Below are 19,993 nucleotides of genomic sequence, written 5' to 3' on the forward strand. Positions count from 1 at the left end.
AATAGGCTTATTTTGAGCAAAAAAGGCAACTGAGTTACATTTTTCTTGCTCTTCTTTTGAAACAGTGAAAGAGTTAATTTTAATGAGAAAGTGCAAGAATTATAGTGTATGTGTACGGGATTAAAGATCGGCTGTTATAAATTGTCAACCTATAAGCCACCCGCCAGGAGCTAGAAGTGCACTTTGACCTTATCCTTATATGTAACAGGAAAGAGCTGTTCTTAGCCCAGACGGGAGGGGACCACTAGGACAGCAGGAGCAGCTGGGCAGGGGACACGGAAACATTTTAATTACATGAGCAATGGAGACAATATTTGGTAGAAATAAAGAAGAGCATCCAGAGCCCATAAAAGCTGAGGTGCAAGGTAAGTGAAAGAAAATCTGTTCTAATGCGTGTTAGTACTTTGGTGTTTTCAAATGTGTAAATATTGAAGCGCCTTTTCACTCAAGGCAACACTGAAAAGGGAAGCTGAGAAAGTGAAAAAACTAAGTGAATTTTGTTTAAAGGATTGAGCTCTCTGATCTTATTTGTGCCCCTAACTGTGGGAGTTTTTTTCACTTTATGGGAATTTCTGTTTACTTTTCCAGAAAGTCTGTTTGAAAAGGATTCACTGAAGTTGGTGGCCAGGGACTAAGTCTAGGGATTTAATCTGGTGACACCTCCTCCCCCAAGCTCTGTTCAGAGTTTCGGTTTCTCCTTTCTGTAACCCTTCACTACCCTCTCTGTTTGCTCTTTCAGCTGAGCACATTCTTCCATGCTTCCTGGAAAGCATCGGTAAAACTGGAACTTTTTAGCGATAGTAAATCTAAACAGAAAAGCAGCAGTAACTGATGCCACAGTGTTCTCTTAGAAGACAGTTCAGAAGGTAATCTGTAAAAAAAAAAATGCAGGTATCCTCCAGGGAGATGATTTAAAGTGCCCCTTCTAGGGATGCATTACATTGCTTACTACTTTCGTTGCTTTTTTATCTTACAGAAAGGGGAGGCAAAGAGTATTTTTTAAAGACAAATTGCCAGAAAAATAGTTAAAGGAGAGATTTCTTATTGAGAACCCCTATTTTTATTTGTGCTCCCCCTATTGAGAACAAATATATGCTGCGTTTTGTTTGACATATAGACCATGAAATAGCATCAATTTTAAAGTCACTTCCCAAGTAGGAAACTGGAAGGACAACAATTACAACTTGCATGACTTTGTTGTTCAGTTTGGTTGCTGATTTTGAAAAGATTTTGTTTCAAGTCAGACAGAATGGGTTTTTTTTGTTTGTTTTTTAATTTGGGGTGTTTTTCTGCCTCTCTGAAATTTTTCACTCCAGGAGAAAACTTAGTATTGTAACATTTGGAATTATTTTTGACCAAAACCATCTATCATATCTGATCTGTATAGAAGAATGGTTTATTCCAGCAAAGACTGCATATTTCAGAAATTAAATAAATTTTACAAAGAACTCTTTCCTCCCTAATGACGATTCACCATTTACCAATTTTGAAAACCAAAGGGAAGCTTGATCTCTGTAAATATTTAGCTAGCTCTGCGCTCTGCCAGTATTTTGGCTGGTTTATTATTCAATATGTACATGCAAATAGGACCTCATACTGCTAACGTCAGTCATAGTTTAACTCTTGCTTCCCTAAGCCTTGTATATCCATGTTATTGTATGAGACAGCTCCGTTGCTATCGTAGCTAATGATCTTCCAAATATTTAGGGATTTTGTTGTGTCACTTTTGTGACCTTAGGCAGTACAGAAAAGTATCATTATTGCTACTTTACATAAAAGTCTAAGGCAAAAAGATACTAGGCCCAGACTTTTAAAGCTATAAGTGCATTAAGATGCTGATCAGTACCCAGTGTGATTTACAGAAGTTCTTAAATCCTTAATTGCTGCGGAAATGAATTTTCATCTGAAACGTTTACTAAATGCCACTTTGCACCATGCTTTTTATCCTACTTTTTTTTTAATGCCAAAAATTACACTGAAGAGTAAAAAAATTCTGGTGTAAAAATTACACCAGAAGTTTCAGAAGCTGCACCAAATCTCCTGTGCACAGGGAGACTTTCTTCCCTATTTATGTCTCCTAGTGAATTGTTTTATTGGCCTGTCCCGGAACTTCTTAGATGATCTCCTGAGGTCCCTTCCAACCTTACTGATTCTATGATTCTATGATTGATCTTTATTCTGATACAGAGAAATAATCTGCATTCAATTTTTAGCCTCAGGTCCTGCAAGATACTCTTTGAATTGCAGAAATACCTGCTTTTTTCAAATGATATGCCCCTAAACAGAGGACAGTTTTACTGGGTTCAAATTCTGCCAGTATACAGGACTTCAAATGAAGCAGAAGTATTATATTTTTGCTGAGTGATAGGAAAGAATGGTTGCAGCAAGACCACATGTAGTCAGCCCAAATTAAGCAATAGCACAAACATAAAGGTTTGCTGGGACATGACCAGCGGTTCATGTGTATTGCACGGATTTACAGTCATAAATAGCATTGGTAGGAGCACAAAAGACCACACTCACTACATTGCAGTTACCTGTAGTGTTGGAGAAATAGCAGAGATTACAGTGTTCTATTTGCAAATAACAGAAAACTGTAGAAAGAGAAGTGACAAGAAATGAAGCACTTGTATTTTAAGGCATATAAATAGGCAAAAGTTGCTCAATATTTAATTTTTGCAGCTTTGCAAGCCTAATGATATTCTTTGAATTTTGTTACTGTGTGTGTCAAATGGTAACTTAATTTATTTCTTGTAGGAATTTGATGAGGAATGTTTTGTATTCAAACCTTGTGAGGACTTACATATTTTCAGTATTTTCTATCCTTTATTTCTGTTTGAAACACCAGCAATAAAATTAGTGTCACAAAAGCACTGCCAAAATGAAACTACATTATGTTGTATAATTTGATTAATGAAATTGTTACTGGAATTCATTTAGCCTAAAGTTTAAAGTGATGTATTGAAGGCCAATGCAAGTCATATAACCTATAAAATATATTTATTTCTGATAAGCCGCAGCTTTTCCTGGTATGAGTAAAAGGGTTTAAATGGATTATTGAGTTCAGAAAAAAAAAGATCTAGCTCTATTTACTTCCCGATATTTAGCAAATGACATTTCAGCGATCTCATATTCTTCATATAGAATATTACTCGTGCCATGTTTTTGAGCAGGTCATATTTTAGTTAGCCAAAACTCTAAAATCACTATATGCTCTTAAAAATCTTGACTTAACAGCCATAGTCTGTCTGCCTATGTAAAGTCTGTGTGCTTTGGAAAATTGTCCTATAGCATGTTCATCACCTAAATGAATAAATACTATTATATCCTTTTTGTTTATAGGTGAATTGCCTACTTGGTTGCAAGGGACACTTCTCCGAAATGGCCCAGGGATGCACATGATAGGAGACATGAAATATAACCACTGGTTTGATGGCCTGGCTCTGCTGCATAGCTTTACATTTAAAAATGGTAAGTTGCTGCACATTAAAAAACTTTAATAACCCACGTCTTGGTGTCTTATGTTGCTAGTTTGGATTTGAGTTTTATTATCATTAAAATGTTTTTTGGTCAAAAAATAAGACATGTAGGCTCTATTTGGCTGATTAGTCTGCCAGAGTTGCCAGTCGAGATAGGCGAGCATTTTCATGTATCTTCTTTCTGAGAGGGAAGGACTGTGCACACCTCAGGAGAGGAATGTCCAAAGGGGCTATAAATGAACTTCCTATGTCACCAGATTCTGGAGGTGCTCTAATTTGCTTCAGATGTCCAGTCACTCCAAGTGACCATTACAGAACGGCAGCTGTTGGGTATCAGGATCTCTCAGAAACATCCCTGTCTTCCAACTACAGCTTTTCTCTCCTGTCATGAAAGGAGATGGTACAGAAAGTGCTGTGGATGTTCAATGGGCCAGATCGTGATGCAGGAGTAATCCTTTCTGAAACAGTTACTTCTTTTAAGGCCAGCTTCAGGTCATGCAAGTAAGTCATGCAAGCCAGACCACAGCTGACTGTCTATGCTAAATGAGGGTAAGATTTGCTGCTCCAGCAGTGCACTGCATCCCGCAGCTAATTCTTGCCTCTCATCTGTGCAGTGGAGTGTGTGAGGGGGTAACTTGCTTTGGGGAGAGTGTCTCTAACCATTCACTCACACATCACTCTCACTAGCAAAAGGAGCACCTCTCCAGTGCTGTTATCTGAGATACATTATGTTACCCTTTTCCCTGGAGTGCCAAAGTTCAACACTGTCTGGATTGCAGAATAGCCTTCAGCCATCTCTGAGCAGTCACAGCAGGGTAGCCTTTTCTTTGCACCTAGAGCAGAAAAACCTCCTTTGTTTTAAACCACATCAGCCAGAAGTACCATAATATACCGAGGTTTTCCAACTGTGGATGAACAACCTAGTTTTGTGTTCAGGCAGACCAGCATTCCTCTTCTGGGATTTGACTGGAGCTCTAACAATTACCAGGAGAGAAACCAGGCCACTGTGTCACTTCACAAACCAAACCTCACTTATGTATTCGTAGCACCCTTATGAGCAGTCCTCCTACTTGACAGCCTCATGGAGGGAAAACCGACATCTCCTCTATCCAAAACAATATCATTTTCTGTAAATTTTTCAGTTAAAGCATTTTTTGTCTTTCATCTCTTTCAGTGTGAGGCAGGATGTTTTACATTGTGATTCTTGTTGAAAAAAGTATATACCTGTATATACGCTGTGTATACAGGAACTGTGTTTTACTCCTGCCATCCTCCATTACTAGTGTTTATTTTTCCATTTCCATTTCTGTGGTAGAGGGCATTTAATGAAGCTGCAGGAAGTACTTGCCTATGCAGCGCTATGTCCTTAAAAAAATAACCTATAAAGAAATGACCAGTCATTTTGTTATCTGAACTGTCAGGATGTTGCATTTCCCTAAACCAAACAAGGAAGCTGGACAAACTGAAGTATTGGCTTATCTGACTCAGCAGCCACAAGCACAGTGCTGGGTTCCAGAGCGGAAGAAGCCTTAAAAAACAGGGATTCAGGGGCACAGCGGAGCTTGCTTTACTGCAGCTTTTCCTTAGCTGAAGGACATCTGGTAGAGAAATTCCTTCTCTGACTTTGTCTGTGCTAATGCTCTGAAGAACTCACTGTGAAATGTGACTGAAACCTGTTTGGCCTTTGTCAGGTGAAGTTTACTACAGAAGTAAATATCTCCGAAGTGATACATACAATTGCAATGTAGAAGCAAACAGAATCGTGGTGTCTGAGTTTGGAACTATGGCTTATCCAGATCCATGCAAAAACATATTTGCCAAGTAAGCAATGCTTTTTTCCTATCTACTTCTCTCTCCAACACAGATATCTTTCTATTTACCTTCTGCATATACTTACAAATAGTAAGTTTATATGGTAAACTTTCAATTGCCGAACAGTGATGAGGCCAAGAGATATCTTATCTCTCTGAATCGCAGACAGAACCAGGCATTATATGGTCTATTCTAAGACAAATATTTTTGATCGATTTGATCAATGATTTTGTCCTTTTTTATTCAGTATTGCAAGTAAATTTTGTTGTAATTTTGGAAAAGCAAATATTTTCCTTTTTAAGTGTTTCGCAAAATTTTATAAATACTAAACTTTTGGAGAAGCAGTAAGAAAGGAAGGAAAAGATGAAGAGACAGGGAAGGAATAAGTGCAAAGTTTACTCAGCAAAAGGAAGAAAATCATCCATAACTGAAAAAAACAAAGAAATTTCTTAATTTTTAAAAGTCCATTTTTACCAAAAAAAAGAAAGTGATGAAAAATCTCAGTTGTTTCTGTAGACGTTTGCAGTGCTTTGAAGAACTGCACTCACAGGTATCTGAAGTAATGTTATGTTCAAAATCAGAAACACTTGGGGTCATTGCAGTAGTTTCTTTCAGACCTTTAGAAATGATTAGAGCGTATGTATGAGAAATCATATGAAATCATAACTGTGATAAGGAGTAACACTAGGAACAAAAATATACCATAAAGGAGTATATGAATCCATTGTGAAAGCATATCTGAAAAAACCACTAGCTTTTAGGTAGAAACTGTTAGGCCAGTTCTCAAAATGTTTGCACAGACGAGTGTGTAATTAGTCCATCCTTGTTAAATATCTCACAGCTGACGGCAGGACTGGATGTGGCTGCCCATGTGTGCATGGAAAAGCGGTCACCTGCATGTCCTTGGTCATAGTGCAGGCTAGGGTTGTTCAGGATGTCCATCACCTCCACCCCAGCCCTTTGCATGGGAGAGTGTAAGAGGGGCCAGAAGAGATTTCAGCGGGGAAGGGATGGACACAGCTCCCTTACCCTGCCACTGTGCCCAGCCCACACTGCCCACGGTGACTGCTGCTTGGTACAGGGTACCAACTAGTAAAACTTCTGCTTCTCCAAAGGACTAACGAACCAATTCAAAATTTGCCTTTGTACAGGGCTTTCTGTTACTTGTCCCACACCATTCCTGAGTTCACAGACAACTGCCTGATCAACATTATGAAAACTGGGGATGATTTTTATGCTACCAGTGAGACTAACTTCATTAGGAAAATTAATCCACAGACTCTGGAGACACTAGAGAAGGTATAAATGACTGCCGGTTGTAGTTCCTTATGTGCTAATGAGTACAATTTCAGACTGACTCGTAAGGCCTCTTGAACATTGGCTGAACACAAAATTGGAAAGATACTTTTCTTCTACTATTTCGCTGCTGACGTAGTCAACTTTTTTGAAATCATGGTAAAGTGGGACAGTAGAGATATCGATCTTTGAAGGAGTTACGAGTTCACACGTACTTTACGCTGTTCAAAGTATAAATCTCAGGCAGGTGAGGGAAAAGCCGGGCTTTTGGCAATTTCATTTGTACATAATCTCACAAAGTTGCAGGCATAATGCCATATCTCGTGCTTATGACAGACATCTGATTATTTTGGATTATTCTCATTTTTATGCTCCTATAGTTACCGTTATAACAAACCGAGTGATTAACAATAAATTCAGTAGGTCAATTATATCACTACTTTTCAAGTACCTTATGCAAGACATTACTTAATTATTAAAAGCAAATCTTGACATATTAAAATACGCATTGATTTTTTTTTTTCTAGCAAGAAGTACAGTTTGAGTAAAATTCCAAGCCTTAGAGAGAAAAGAAATCTTTTTATTCTAGAAAATTGCTAGACTCACAGCCCTATTGAATAAATTGCATTCAGGATGGAATGGGCATTTGCAGAGTAACTTCTTTAGCCAATCCCTCTGTTGTGTTACAGAGCTAGAAGGGAGAGATGAATGTAATTCAGATTCTATAACTTGTCCTAGCCTTAAATTAGGAAATCATCTGAGTGGCTGCTTAAGTCATTTGACTTAAATGTTTAAACTTCGAGCCTTTTTGAATGTGGGGCACCAACAGAAGGCTGACCAGAACTAGAAAGCTAGTGGACTGCATAGTGTTACCTGTGGTGTTCAATATTTTTCCTTAGCTATCTCTAATACCTCCTGTTATGTCATTTGCCAGGTTGACTATAGCAAATATGTAGCTGTAAATGTGGCAACTTCTCACCCGCACTATGACAGTGCTGGAAATGTTCTCAACATGGGTACTTCCATAGTTGATAAAGGAAAGACAAAATACATTTTATTTAAGATTCCTTCGTCTGTGCCAGGTAAGACAGGACTGCTATCAATATTTCTTAGAAGCTCGTTAGCAATTTCTTCTTTTCTTCCTCTTGAGAGGTTGTGATACAAGTCTTCTAAAAATCGATTGTGTTTATTTTCCTAATGTTAACCTAGTGTGAGCTTAATGAATTTAACTGCTTAGCTTGTCTGGGCAATTGCTGTTAGAAATGTTCCTATTAAGTACTACATAAGCAGGCTATTTCATTAGGAAGAACACTGCTTTTAAAAGAGTTTGTCTCCATTTGTAGCTTTCCACCCTGTATTGTGATGTGTTGATGGAGGATGAACAGAAACACTTTTCTCTATCAGGCAGTATCTTATAATTGGAGGTCGTAAATTTTACTTCTTCTTTATAAATAAAAATGCTTTAAAATGCTGATACTGCAATAATAGGGAAGCATAATACCTAATAATACCTGATTTAGAGTTCATTCCTTACTAACCTGGCCTATGCTAGGCCTTGCTGAAATACTGTTATTTTTTTCACACAGCAGATCACTTGCTCTTTTCCCTACAACACAATTCTTTAACTTTCTTGGTTTAACAACAGCTGCTAATATGATGTCTGTCCTCTTGCCTGAATGATCAAGAGGTCTTTCATAGTTGAAAGATAAGTTCATCATTAAGCCTTTCTATCTGGGGCTGAAAGACAGTCAATAGAGATCAAATATGGACATCTTTTAACAAAAAGTTCACACCCATGGGCCATTTGAGTCCCTTGGAAAAATGCTAATTTAATTGAACAACTTTATCCTCTGTGTTGGAATTTCTGAAGACAGTAGCCAATGGAATCAAATACTGAGGCGTGAGGTCTCTGTCTAAATGCGTATGGTGCTGTGATCTTACTGGCTTCATTCAGACCAAACTTTGCTGCTAATTCTGCAAGAGGGAAAGGGACATGTTCATAATGGGAAAAGGCAGACAACTGAAAGAATATCCTCCATATGTGGGAGTAACACAAGCACAACTACTTGCTTGCAATTTAGTATAAATACTTTATTTTTATTGTTTATGTTCAGAAAAAGAAAAGAAGAAATCTTGTTTTAAACACTTGGAAGTGATGTGCTCCATTCCTTCTCGCTCTCTTCTACATCCAAGTTACTACCACAGCTTTGGAATCACAGAAAATTATATTGTCTTCATAGAGCTGCCACTCAAACTAGATATTGTCAAAATGGCAACTGCTTATATCCGAGGTGTGAGCTGGGCTTCCTGCCTTGCCTATCATAAGGAAGATAAGGTACTTTTTCTAATGCTGACAACGGAGCTAGCCAGGCCAATAAACGCTTTCACTCTGTTCTGACTTTCATCTGGTTCATTAATTTCAGTAATCCCACTTTTTTCTTCAATCCCTCACTTTCATGCTGTACTTTTTTTTGTTTTTAGAAATTGTATGTTTTTGAATACTATCCCCATATCCAGAAATTTCACAAATAAATGCCTGATTCTGAAGTGCTTGAGAAAGACAATACTATTTGGCATTATTTGGCCAAGACAGAAAATAGTGTGGATAAGATCTGCTCTAGATCCATGGTATCAGATAGAAAAGCCAGGTTGGTGGAATTCCCTGGATCCAACAAAACGATGGTCTTTCATTGTGGAAACTGAAGAAGAAAACTGCTTTCTGAGGACCTTATTTCCACATGCTATGGCTATCAATACATAGGGCATGTTGGGGCGGAGGGTACCAGTGGAGAGCATGCAAAGACTCTGGCCTGAGGCAGAATGATGCAGCTTAAAAGCAGGCTGGGAATTTTCCAAGTTTTAGTGCAAAACTTCAATCCTCAGACCAGCCCAAACACAAGAAGGTGAAGAAGTGCTTTAAACTCATTTTACATTTTTTCTACATTCCTACATTTTTTGGTCTTTAAGTTAGTATCTCTTGTCTTCTAGTAGCAAATCCTGAATTCTTAACAAGCTTCAGTAGAAACAAACAATGCACTAGATCATAGACGACTTGTAGTAGAATAAAAATTCTATGAAGTAACTATTTGTTGCTCATGAATGGTTTTAAACATCAGTTTGTTTGCTGTATTTCAGACTTGGTTTCACTTTGTAGACAAGAAGACCAAAAAGGATGTGTCCACCAAGTTTTATACTGATGCTATGGTGCTTTATCACCATGTTAATGCTTATGAAGAAGATGGCCATATTATTTTTGATGTTATTGCCTATGCAGACAATAGCCTGTATGATACGTTCTATTTAAAAAACTTAAATAAAGACTTTGAAGAAAACACCAAGCTTACCTCTGTGCCAACCTGCAAGAGATTTGTTGTTCCTCTGCAGTATGACAAGGTAGAAAGAAAATGGCTTTTTTATCCATTCTTCGATCAGTAATTTAAAATACATTAATGTAATGGGTGAATTATTTATTGTCAGTTCTTGTGTGCAAATTTCTGATTCTTTGAAAATAACATGTTCACAAAGTATGTAGGAGTTTTGTTTGCTTTTTGTGAGAAATGGCATTGAACAGTTAGACATAGCGTTACGTGGATCTAGGTTCTGATATTTTCCGTGATGGAGAATATTTTAGCATATATATTTTTAGCATATATAATTTTCTTATCAGTGGGATTATTTGTAAAATTCTATCAAATATGAGCAGATATATCACCTTGGATGTTGATTGGCAAGGCATGCATGAGGTTTTGAGTAATCGGTCTCTTCCACTTTACTGGAAACCTGTATAAAATGTACTCACACTCCCAACTGTTGCAATAGCTTCATTAAAATTAGAAGATTTCATTTAAATGTGAGATCTACCAGCGAGAGGAAAGATCTTATCTATCAAATATGAGCAGATATATCACCTTGGATGTTGATTGGCAAGGCATGCATGAGGTTTTGAGTAATCGGTCTCTTCCACTTTACTGGAAACCTGTATAAAATGTACTCACACTCCCAACTGTTGCAATAGCTTCATTAAAATTAGAAGATTTCATTTAAATGTGAGATCTACCAGCAAGAGGAAAGATCTTATCTCTCAGTTTAATTTAAAACATCACTTTACATCATTGTTTGCCAGGAAAAATTTATATTGCCCAGCAACTTTGGCAAGTTTCTGCCTGATGCATTTGGAATGGATAATACTTTTTCTTACTATTTCCTAGAATCTTGCTTTTGTTAATGTCTCAAAAACAATCATGTAACAATGTCAGACAATGTGTTGTATCACACCAAATATCCAACTTACACTGCAATCTTAAGTATTCAGTGACAGTGTACTGAGAAAGTACTATTCAAGCTATGAATGTAGCTTTTCTTTAAAAGAAATACTGGTGTTTACTCATTTTAGCAATATAAAATAGCATCACTTTATTACATACGCTGTCTACCTCATATTGTGCTTACTTAGAATATTACTAGAGTGAGATATTGGCAAACTGAAAACAGGAATGTGTACCACCTATTTTTTGCATTTGATCTTGTAGCAGGTGCAAAAGCATAACTTCTGATGACTTTTAGTGTGAATTTGATATCTGACTCGACTCCTTTAAACCCACCTTCATAAATTAAATTCACAAACTATGTAATCCATTTATTGTGTTTTTTAGCCATGTCCACATAAACCTTTGTAAAGGATCACAGTGATTCAAAATGATTAAGCTACGCCCTGTTAAAATCATAGAACAAGATTTCTAATGAAATGGTCAAAGTCTAATGTTACAGTGTAAATGCCATTAAGAAGCAACTTCTTGAAGCTGTATTATTTGTTTAATCCTCAAAATGTAGATATTAATATCAAACCTCATGAAAAATCTATATTAGAAGCATATTCTTAAAAACACATTAGGTTTTCAGCATATGTCTTTTTCAGGATGCAGAAGTAGGTTCTAATTTAGTCACACTTCCATCTACTGCAACTGCTGTAAAAGAAAAAGATGGCAGCATCTATTGCCAGCCTGAAATATTATGTGAAGGTGAGACATTCATTAAACAATTCTCAAATATATCCTCTTACACATAGGTGCATTCTAATACTGTCTAATAGCTGTTTGGCATATGTAAGATCTTCTTAAAACTAAAAGAAATGAAACTTTTAAATAATATATTTTGTGTAGATTTTGATGATGTCTTTCTCCTCTTCCATTACTTCCTTCCATTGAGTCTATCCAATAATATAAGACCCTGGATTTGCACAGTAGTTCAGGAAAGATTCACAGGCAGAATGCAGAAATCAAGATCGTAATTTGGGGCATAAATGAATTATTGATACTGACATTGATAATGGTGCGCCAGTTCTAGAAACACTTATATTTAAAAAGTTTAAAATATCATTGCGTCAAAGACAGAGATCTTAAGCATGCAAATTGTTGAGATCTCTCTATTCTAACTGATGACTGCAAAGCCAAAAGGAGGACAAATTGCAAAGAATGTCACGGATATGGCAAATACTGATTACGAAAAAAAAATCCCAGAACTTTGATCATCCTAGTAGTCTTGAATGAATGAAGTTCAAGGAATTCATCTCTCAGATGTTTATCAAAGGTGAAATTGTTGACATGTTTGAAATTAAATCAATTTTGTATTGATATAGGATCCCAACTTTGATCTTATAACCATTAATATGGCTTGCAAATCTACCTACTATAAAGAGTAACTTCAGTTAAATCTACCTGTTATAAAGAGTAACTTCAGTTATGATGTGCTGTATTTTATAAAGACTGCCTTTGAAAGTGGATTTTAAGCTTTTTTTTGAAGTTGTAATCTCATGTATATATGAAAACAGTAATCTCATGTATTTATGAAAAAATGAAATATAGTACTCATAATTTCTAGTATAATGAATCCTTAAGAATGCATTTTTTGAAGTCACAACCCAAGCTTAATCATGCTGCGTTAATATCCATCTTCAGCTTTTTAGAAATACATACCAAATCTGTTCAACACCTATTTTAAATGCTGCTAAAGTATTTCGTAGGACAACATTTCCTGAAGATTGTCATACATAAATATGCAATTAATCTTTTTCTTTTCCCTTGTGTTTCTAAGTCTTGAGTTTTATTTTACCCAGGGATAGAACTGCCTCGCATCAACTATGACTATAATGGCAAGAAATACAAATACGTCTTTGCAACAGAAGTCCAGTGGAGTCCTGTTCCTACAAAGGTACAATTAACGTTTATAAAGCCAGGAACTATATTTATAGAACACAAATCTAATTTAAGCAGTTATAGTAGAACCTGCTTTATCAGTCTGGCCCCAAATATATCCTAATCTGCAGTAATATATGCAAATTAAAATTGTGTGGGTCTCTGGCCAGAAACTGCTAAATCTTGGTTCTCCTCTGAACACAACTGTACTAGAAACAACCCCCTCCCTTTTTTTTTAACAAGTTAAAGCTTCTACAGGACAACAGTGCAGTTAAATACTGTATTCATAAATTTAGCACTTGAAAGCAGGAGGATGAAAAGTTGGACATACATGTTACCTTAACTATATGACTGAAAACAACCTCACTGGGCCAAACTAAATAGTCTCACTGGGTCAAACTATCAGCCAGTATAAGACATTTTTTCTTAATTTTATTAGCTTAAAATCTGGAACATTTTGTTAAAACACGTAGTTCCATAAGTAGCAGAGCAAATGAAGACTGCTGTCTTACGAAGTGTCTTGAAATTGGATTCTCTGGCATTCAGTAGTGCGTGAGTTTCCATCAAGGCTTTTCCCATTGCTGGGTTATTCACATGAAGAGAAGTATGAATTGTTGAAATTCTAATAAGAGTAAGCTCATGTTGCACCATTTCCCTCAAGAAGCACTAATAAACTCAGGCTTCCTTACCCACTTTCATATTTCCACAAAGGCTGTTGGAATACATACAATGGTTTCTGAGACCTCCACTTCTCTGCTAAATAGGGCTGAGCTTCTGTTACTGTGTCAAAAGCCACCAAGGAAAGAGTAGTAGAAAGGAACAGGAGTACTAGACAGACATACATCTGTATTAAATAAGTTTTCTGTTTCCTTTAGGAAACCCAACTAAAAAAGAATTATCTCATTTTTTAGAAAGTGTTATCTTTTGCTAGAGAACTAGTTGTGGATTAGAGGAAAGCAAATGCATCATTTCTGTATGCATGATGCCAGCTTTTCAAGAGACAGCTTAGAGTACTAACAGATTAATATGCAATGTATTATTAACTAGATTAATATGCAGTGCATTATTAACTGAAGGTAAGAGTATTGTAGAGACAAACTTGCACTTAATAATTATTGTTCCATGAGAAGTGACTATAAGGCAGAGTAAAATTGAGTTCACGGTTGCTTCTTGTGTATAATTATCACAACTGATTATGAAATAAAGCTGGATTTCTATATGATGCAAGAAAATTTATTGCAGCACATTTGACAATAGCTCAAGCAAATCTGCAAGTTTGTGATTTCCAGTACAGATAATCCCTGCTTGACTTAAATATAATCAAAATTGGTGTTAGAAGGTTTTTTTTCCATGAATGCAAGCACAGCAACAACCATGTATGATGGTAACGGTTATCAGGGAAATGGCTGTTGTCTTAGTTAGAGGAGAAAATTCAGATTCTTCCATGGGTTGAAATTAATTTGAATACTTCAATTTTTGTATGGAAGTATTCTTCTGATTAAAGTTCAGAGGGGAAAAGAATAGAACTGCATCTGGATGGGTAGAGAGAAGGCTGTAACAGAAATGAACTGAAAATGCCTTGTCTTCCCAGTGGAAATTGGTTTGGTCAGGCAGCTGGCCCATTAAAGAGATCAAAATCTGTGCTCAGTTCCTTCTGTTAATACCAGTATCTATGTGGAATTCTTGCCTCATTGGTTTTGTCTTTACACATCACTATTAAGAGCTTTTGCTCTGTATGTATCCTCTACTTAACAAAACCTCAGTGTTGATAAACACTGAGGTAACAACAAAAGGAAAATAATTTACAGGATTAGAAATTGGAAGGTTTAAATCCTGTTCCCCGTTTTACTACAGAATTGTAGTGAATTGGGGCAAGTCACTTAAATGTTCTGTGCCTTGTGCACTTCCTCTCTTTAGTGAGGGTGTTAGTTACTAATGATACAGGATTCTCTCATGGTCTGCTAGTATTTCTAAAATACTTAAAGTCCATAAATGAAAGGTCCGATTATAATATAATAAAATAGTATCAATGCCTCTTTTAAGACCTTTATAGTAGAACAATCTCTATAAAATAAAAGTAAGATTTTGAGATTATGCAGCCATTAAATATGATTCTGAAGTTTAACATTTTCCAGATGTTTCCTTCTTGTGATGCCACATGCCTTGTTGCTCCTTAACTCCTAGCATTGATCCCCCATGCTAGCACTCTGTTCCTGTTGTACCTTTGGAATAAACCACTGGTTTACTGTTTTTTTTTTTTTTTTCCTTTGGTCACAATGATTTAGATTGTAAAATTTCATGTCCAGACAAAGGAAACGCTCCACTGGGGAGAAGACCATTGCTGGCCATCTGAGCCCCTTTTTGTTCCCAGCCCTGATGCGAAAGAAGAGGATGATGGTAAAGAAAAGGAAAACATTTCAAAAGTTGGGGTTACATTTAATTTTTACATTAAATCTTAGAAGTTTTGTTGTTGTCAGTTATAACAAGCAAGTTGGTTCAGTGATTGATGTTTCTGCAGTGAGATTGAAACTAGCACGAACTATTTTACTCCTGCAGACAAAAAACAACACAACCCGTAGACCAGAAATCAACTTGAGTAAACTCCCAAGCTAGCTATAAACAATAAAAACAGCACTGCTCAGGACTCCTCAGATAGCTACTTGGGGCTGGTATTTATCAAGCAGTTAGAGAAGCTGGAGCTTTAGGAAGGCAGTGTTAGAGCTCAGAACATGAAGCAGCACTGCAAGCATCCCTGTCGTCTCTATCCGGTTCTGTTCTGGGGTGACTCCCTGCAACGGTAGATGACAAAGAGCTGAAGGGACGTGCCCCAAGCTTCACAACTCAGCTGCCAACAAAATTGCTGGGAACACAGTTCAGGGTTTGTTTGCTTCTTTCCTTCCTAATGAACTGTAGACAGATGAGAAAAGGACACAGAAGAGAACCACTGATGAGTTCTTCAGCACTCTGTCAAGACTTCATCCAGTAGGCACTTCGAGTTTGTATCCTAAAACTCTTAGGAAACAAGATTTTTTTTCCAGATACTGTTATCTTTTCTGTTCAATTTAACTAGTATGTCCTTCTAATTCTTCATTTTTATGTTACAGGTATTGTTTTGACCTGTATTGTGATGTCTGATCCAAACAAAACACCCTTCCTACTTGTTTTGGATGCTAAAACATTTAAAGAATTGGGTCGAGCCACAGTAAATGCAGAAATGCATCTGGACCTGCATGGAATCTTTATACCAGAGAAACACGTGAAGACTGAGACTGAGTAAAATGCTGTTTATCCTATCATATGGCCTGAGACAACTTTTTTACTGAATGTGGAATAATCTGCCTTTCACCATTCAGGACAAACTTATCTTCTGACAAAAAATTACTATATATAATCTCCTAAATAACTATATATAATATCTTATAAGAGATAGAAATAACTTTTATTACAATAATGATATGCACAATTGGTCCATAACTATTCCAAAAAAAGAGTCATCAGTATTTTGAAAAGTGCTAATGTTGTGTAAAATTTGCGGAGCAGGGAATAGGAGAGAAAGTTAAAAAGAAATTTTTCATTTCAGTAGAATATATTTTTTTTGCAGCAAATGGAGTACTGTATTTATAGTATGATATATGGCATGAGTCATGTTGTCTGCAGCTCCTGTAATTTTTTTGGATTGTCTCAAGACTGCAGATCCTGGTGAAAGTTCTCCACTGCCAGAGAAAACCTCAAAGTAAACTATCTGCTATGATACTAATAATTCATGGCAAAGCATTTTGTTGGTGCTTGATTTCTTAAACTCCACTATAACCAAAGTTAAGTATTATACTAAGGTGCTACATCAATTTATAGCCTACAAAATCTGCTTTACTAATAGTTTTATGGTATAATTTTTCCTTTTTATGATGACAAAAATAAATAACTTGAAATAGAATATACGGTTTTATGTAGCATTAAGTTAACACTTTAGCAGTATTGAGTCCTAGTATTATAAACAGTTTGTATTTAAATCAGTTTTGCCTGGGGAGAGTATCTGATATGACATTTAAAGTAATTAGATGATTACACTGTCTAAAAGATAAATAGAAGGTAATATTTATTAATATTGTTAATTGTCTTTTTGTCTCTTTGTTAATAACAATATGCATATGAATGAGAAGAGTCTATTTCTAGCATAACTTAAATATACACGTTCAACAAATTGTTTAGGTAAGAGAGCGAAAGACTTAAATTAGACCTTATCTGAACCACTCAGTAGCTAAAACTACAGTCTGCTGTTTTGGAATTTGGGGCATGGATTTTGCTTTAAATGACAGCTCTTGTTCTTTAAGTTGTTTTTTTCCTATTTTAGATACTTTTACTGTTGAAGAAAACTAGCTATCCATGCTCGGTGTTCATTTGGGCTGTATGTATCATCACATGATTTGGGTTCAATATATCCATCATCCTGGTGTCTCTGCTACTTGCTGTTTTTTACAGGTAGAAAACAGAATGCAACCATTGTCACTTACTGTGTACCCATCAGATGAGAATCTGGCCTTTGGTGACTTGTTCATGATTGCATAAAATGTTTAGGGCAGAGCAGAAATTGAACCAGCATCTCCCACAGTTCTTGCTTGCACTGTAACAACTGTACCTCCCTTTCTCTGCTTACATCTTTACAGTTTGTAAGTATAAAGAATATACGGCCTATTTTTAATGTAGAAAATGTCACCATGGTCTGAATCTAGAATCTAGAGTTTAAGGACAGTTTAAGGACAGTTTAGGATGTTTAAATATTTATATATTCCATAAAATGGAAATAAACACTTCAGCAAAATGTGTCTGCAGAAATAGTCACTTTTGATGTTTTCAAGGCATATTGCCACTACTATTTAAGAGAAATTTGTCACCTAAAAAAGAAATTTAATTCTATTTTTTATAAATAACATAGAAGCAGGGCTAAAATGGAAGAATGATTTCTGACATTGGGAAAGTACCAACTGAAGGACATCAGCTCTGGGGCTGTTCTTTTTTTAATCTGCCTGAGTTTGGATAGAGGAGATATTTGGCTTCTGAGGAGCTAATTCACATTGGGCAGAAATGACATAATATGGGAATGTCCATCATAAAAATAAATCAGATTTGTTATCTAACATCTAAGAAAGCAAATATGTTATGTTCATTTAGAAAATAAACTATAAGAGCTTGTTTGTGGTATTATTTTTTAAAGTTTATTTAAAAAACAAAGTGTGCCATATTCACTTGGTCAAAATTACACAGGGTGTGATTAGTATGTTTGTTATCAGCCTGAAAAAAAAAGGAACAGTGATGTAAATCTAGATTTGCCAATCTAATTATTCAATCCAGGTCCTACTGCGCCAGAAACAACGTGGTCCAGACCGTAAGTACGGTTAATCACAAATTTGTTGGAGAATGTTCTCAGCAGCTGCAATAGCAGCCCGATGAAACATTTAAGGAGAAGACAGTAATCCACAGTATCATTTCTAGGCTGACGTACCCAGGGGGGCATGCCTGTAAGTTTTGCTAAGTGGCTGCAAGGCTTGTGTTTTTTTCTGTTGTAGCAACACGACAGATGGTAGCGAGTCTCTCATTTGCCGTGCTTCCCTGACATCCTTCACTATGAATGAAATGTTGAGGGACAGAAGGGTTTGAGCTGTCTTTTGCACCAATTAAAGTCATAAATTAGCGCTGTGAAACCAGTGGAGTTACTGTAATGGCACAGAAAACAATCTAGATGCAGTGACTGCAAATAGAAATAGTATGGATAAATAGCTTCAATAGATACAAAAAAACAGGAAAGCGTTGAGCAACAAAATCAGGTCATAGGTTTGTATACATATAATTACTTCAAAGATATTACAAATGACCTTCTAGCTGGTACCAGTGTGTTTTGTTTGTTTTTAATCAACAGGTTCCATTAAATGGAGCAAATAACCAAAAATAATAATTAATTTGTTCTGTCAAAGTGGAAATTATCTGTCTCATTCCCTTGTCTCATTGCCCTACATACACAGAAGGAGCAGAAATCAATTAATTTGACCTATTTACTAAATATATATACATATAGAATAATAATAATAATAAAGGAAATACAACCGTGCTTTCCTACTTAATAGTCTGTGCAGGAGGCACCGAAACAAGCCATTTCTTTTTAAATAACCAGGTTGCTCAATGACAGCTTTCACAAGAGCTTAAACCACTACTCCCTTGAGCTTGCAATTACAAAAGTATTTATAACAACAGGCAGAACACAGCTTTTGCCAGCAGTGCAAGATGCAGAGCAGTCTCTGCTTTCATTACGCTCAAGGAGAGCTCTGATCTCTTCTGCTCTTCCTCATTCTGCCATACCTACGCAGACGGAGGGCATTGACCATAATTACAACCCGGCCAGGAGAAGTGGCCTTCTAATACGTTTAAACGGGTATGTTGTGTTATGCCAGCCACGCGCTGCTGGTGTTTCACGGGAGTTAGTCTGGTTTCATGCCTTCCGTCATGCCAGGGTGTGAAGCACATTCACCGTTTCTCCTAAAACACTCGGTCAAAGCCGCGCAACAAGCCTGGCGCACGGCGCTCCTCTCGGCGCCCCTCTCCTCTCCTGCCTGCAGAGCCCCTAAGCAAGGGCGAACGCCAAAGGCCGCCTCGCACGGGCTATGCGCCGCCTTCGAAAGCAACCTCCTTCGGCAGAGTTCGGACCTGCCGCGGCCGCCGTGGGCAGGCGCCCAGGGAAACCTCCACCTGGGGCAGGGCACCGTGCCCGCTTCTGCGACCACCACGTTGCCTTTGCAAACACGTTCATTTCTCTTCCCCGTGCTGACACTTCCAGATACCTTTATTCTGATTTTTCCAGTGGTAAAACTATTTGGAGACACTCTCAACCTGTGTTAGGGTGAACCACAGAACGCAGAGTTAAGTTTTCCCCGTTTCAGATAGATGTTTCTCAATGTCGTGCTTTGAAGATGTCACCGATTTACCGAAGCGCCAGTGACAGAAGCGTGCTATCTGCTGCGGGTAGACCGGACCAGGCCCTCAGGAAACGCTGTCCTCCCAGCGGAAACAGCCATGTCCCCTCGCAACGGGGCGCTCCACGAACGGCGAAACCCAGGGCGGGCCGCTTTCAGCCCAGGCCGGGCCCGCGGCGCGCTCCGCTTTGCCGCCGCCCGGCCGCAAGGCCGACTGAAGCCACGGCGAAGCCACGGCGAAGCCACGGCGAAG

At 37.3% G+C, this 19,993-nt stretch overlaps 1 protein-coding gene across 1 annotated transcript; it reads left to right on the top strand.

Annotated features, from left to right (window-relative positions):
- Positions 1-241: 241 nt before the first annotated feature.
- Positions 242-17,995, top strand: BCO1 (beta-carotene oxygenase 1). Its single transcript, XM_062586670.1, has 11 exons — positions 242-365; positions 3,343-3,471; positions 5,171-5,300; positions 6,443-6,590; positions 7,522-7,669; positions 8,702-8,922; positions 9,723-9,980; positions 11,503-11,605; positions 12,700-12,794; positions 15,064-15,175; positions 15,883-17,995. The coding sequence occupies exons 1-11, from the start codon at positions 302-304 to the stop codon at positions 16,053-16,055; spliced, it is 1,581 nt and encodes a 526-aa protein (XP_062442654.1). The 5' UTR covers positions 242-301; the 3' UTR covers positions 16,056-17,995.
- The last annotated feature ends 1,998 nt before the right edge of the window (positions 17,996-19,993 follow it).

The sequence above is a fragment of the Rhea pennata genome, chromosome 13, assembly GCF_028389875.1.
Source record: "Rhea pennata isolate bPtePen1 chromosome 13, bPtePen1.pri, whole genome shotgun sequence".
In the NCBI taxonomy this organism is placed as follows: domain Eukaryota; kingdom Metazoa; phylum Chordata; class Aves; order Rheiformes; family Rheidae; genus Rhea; species Rhea pennata.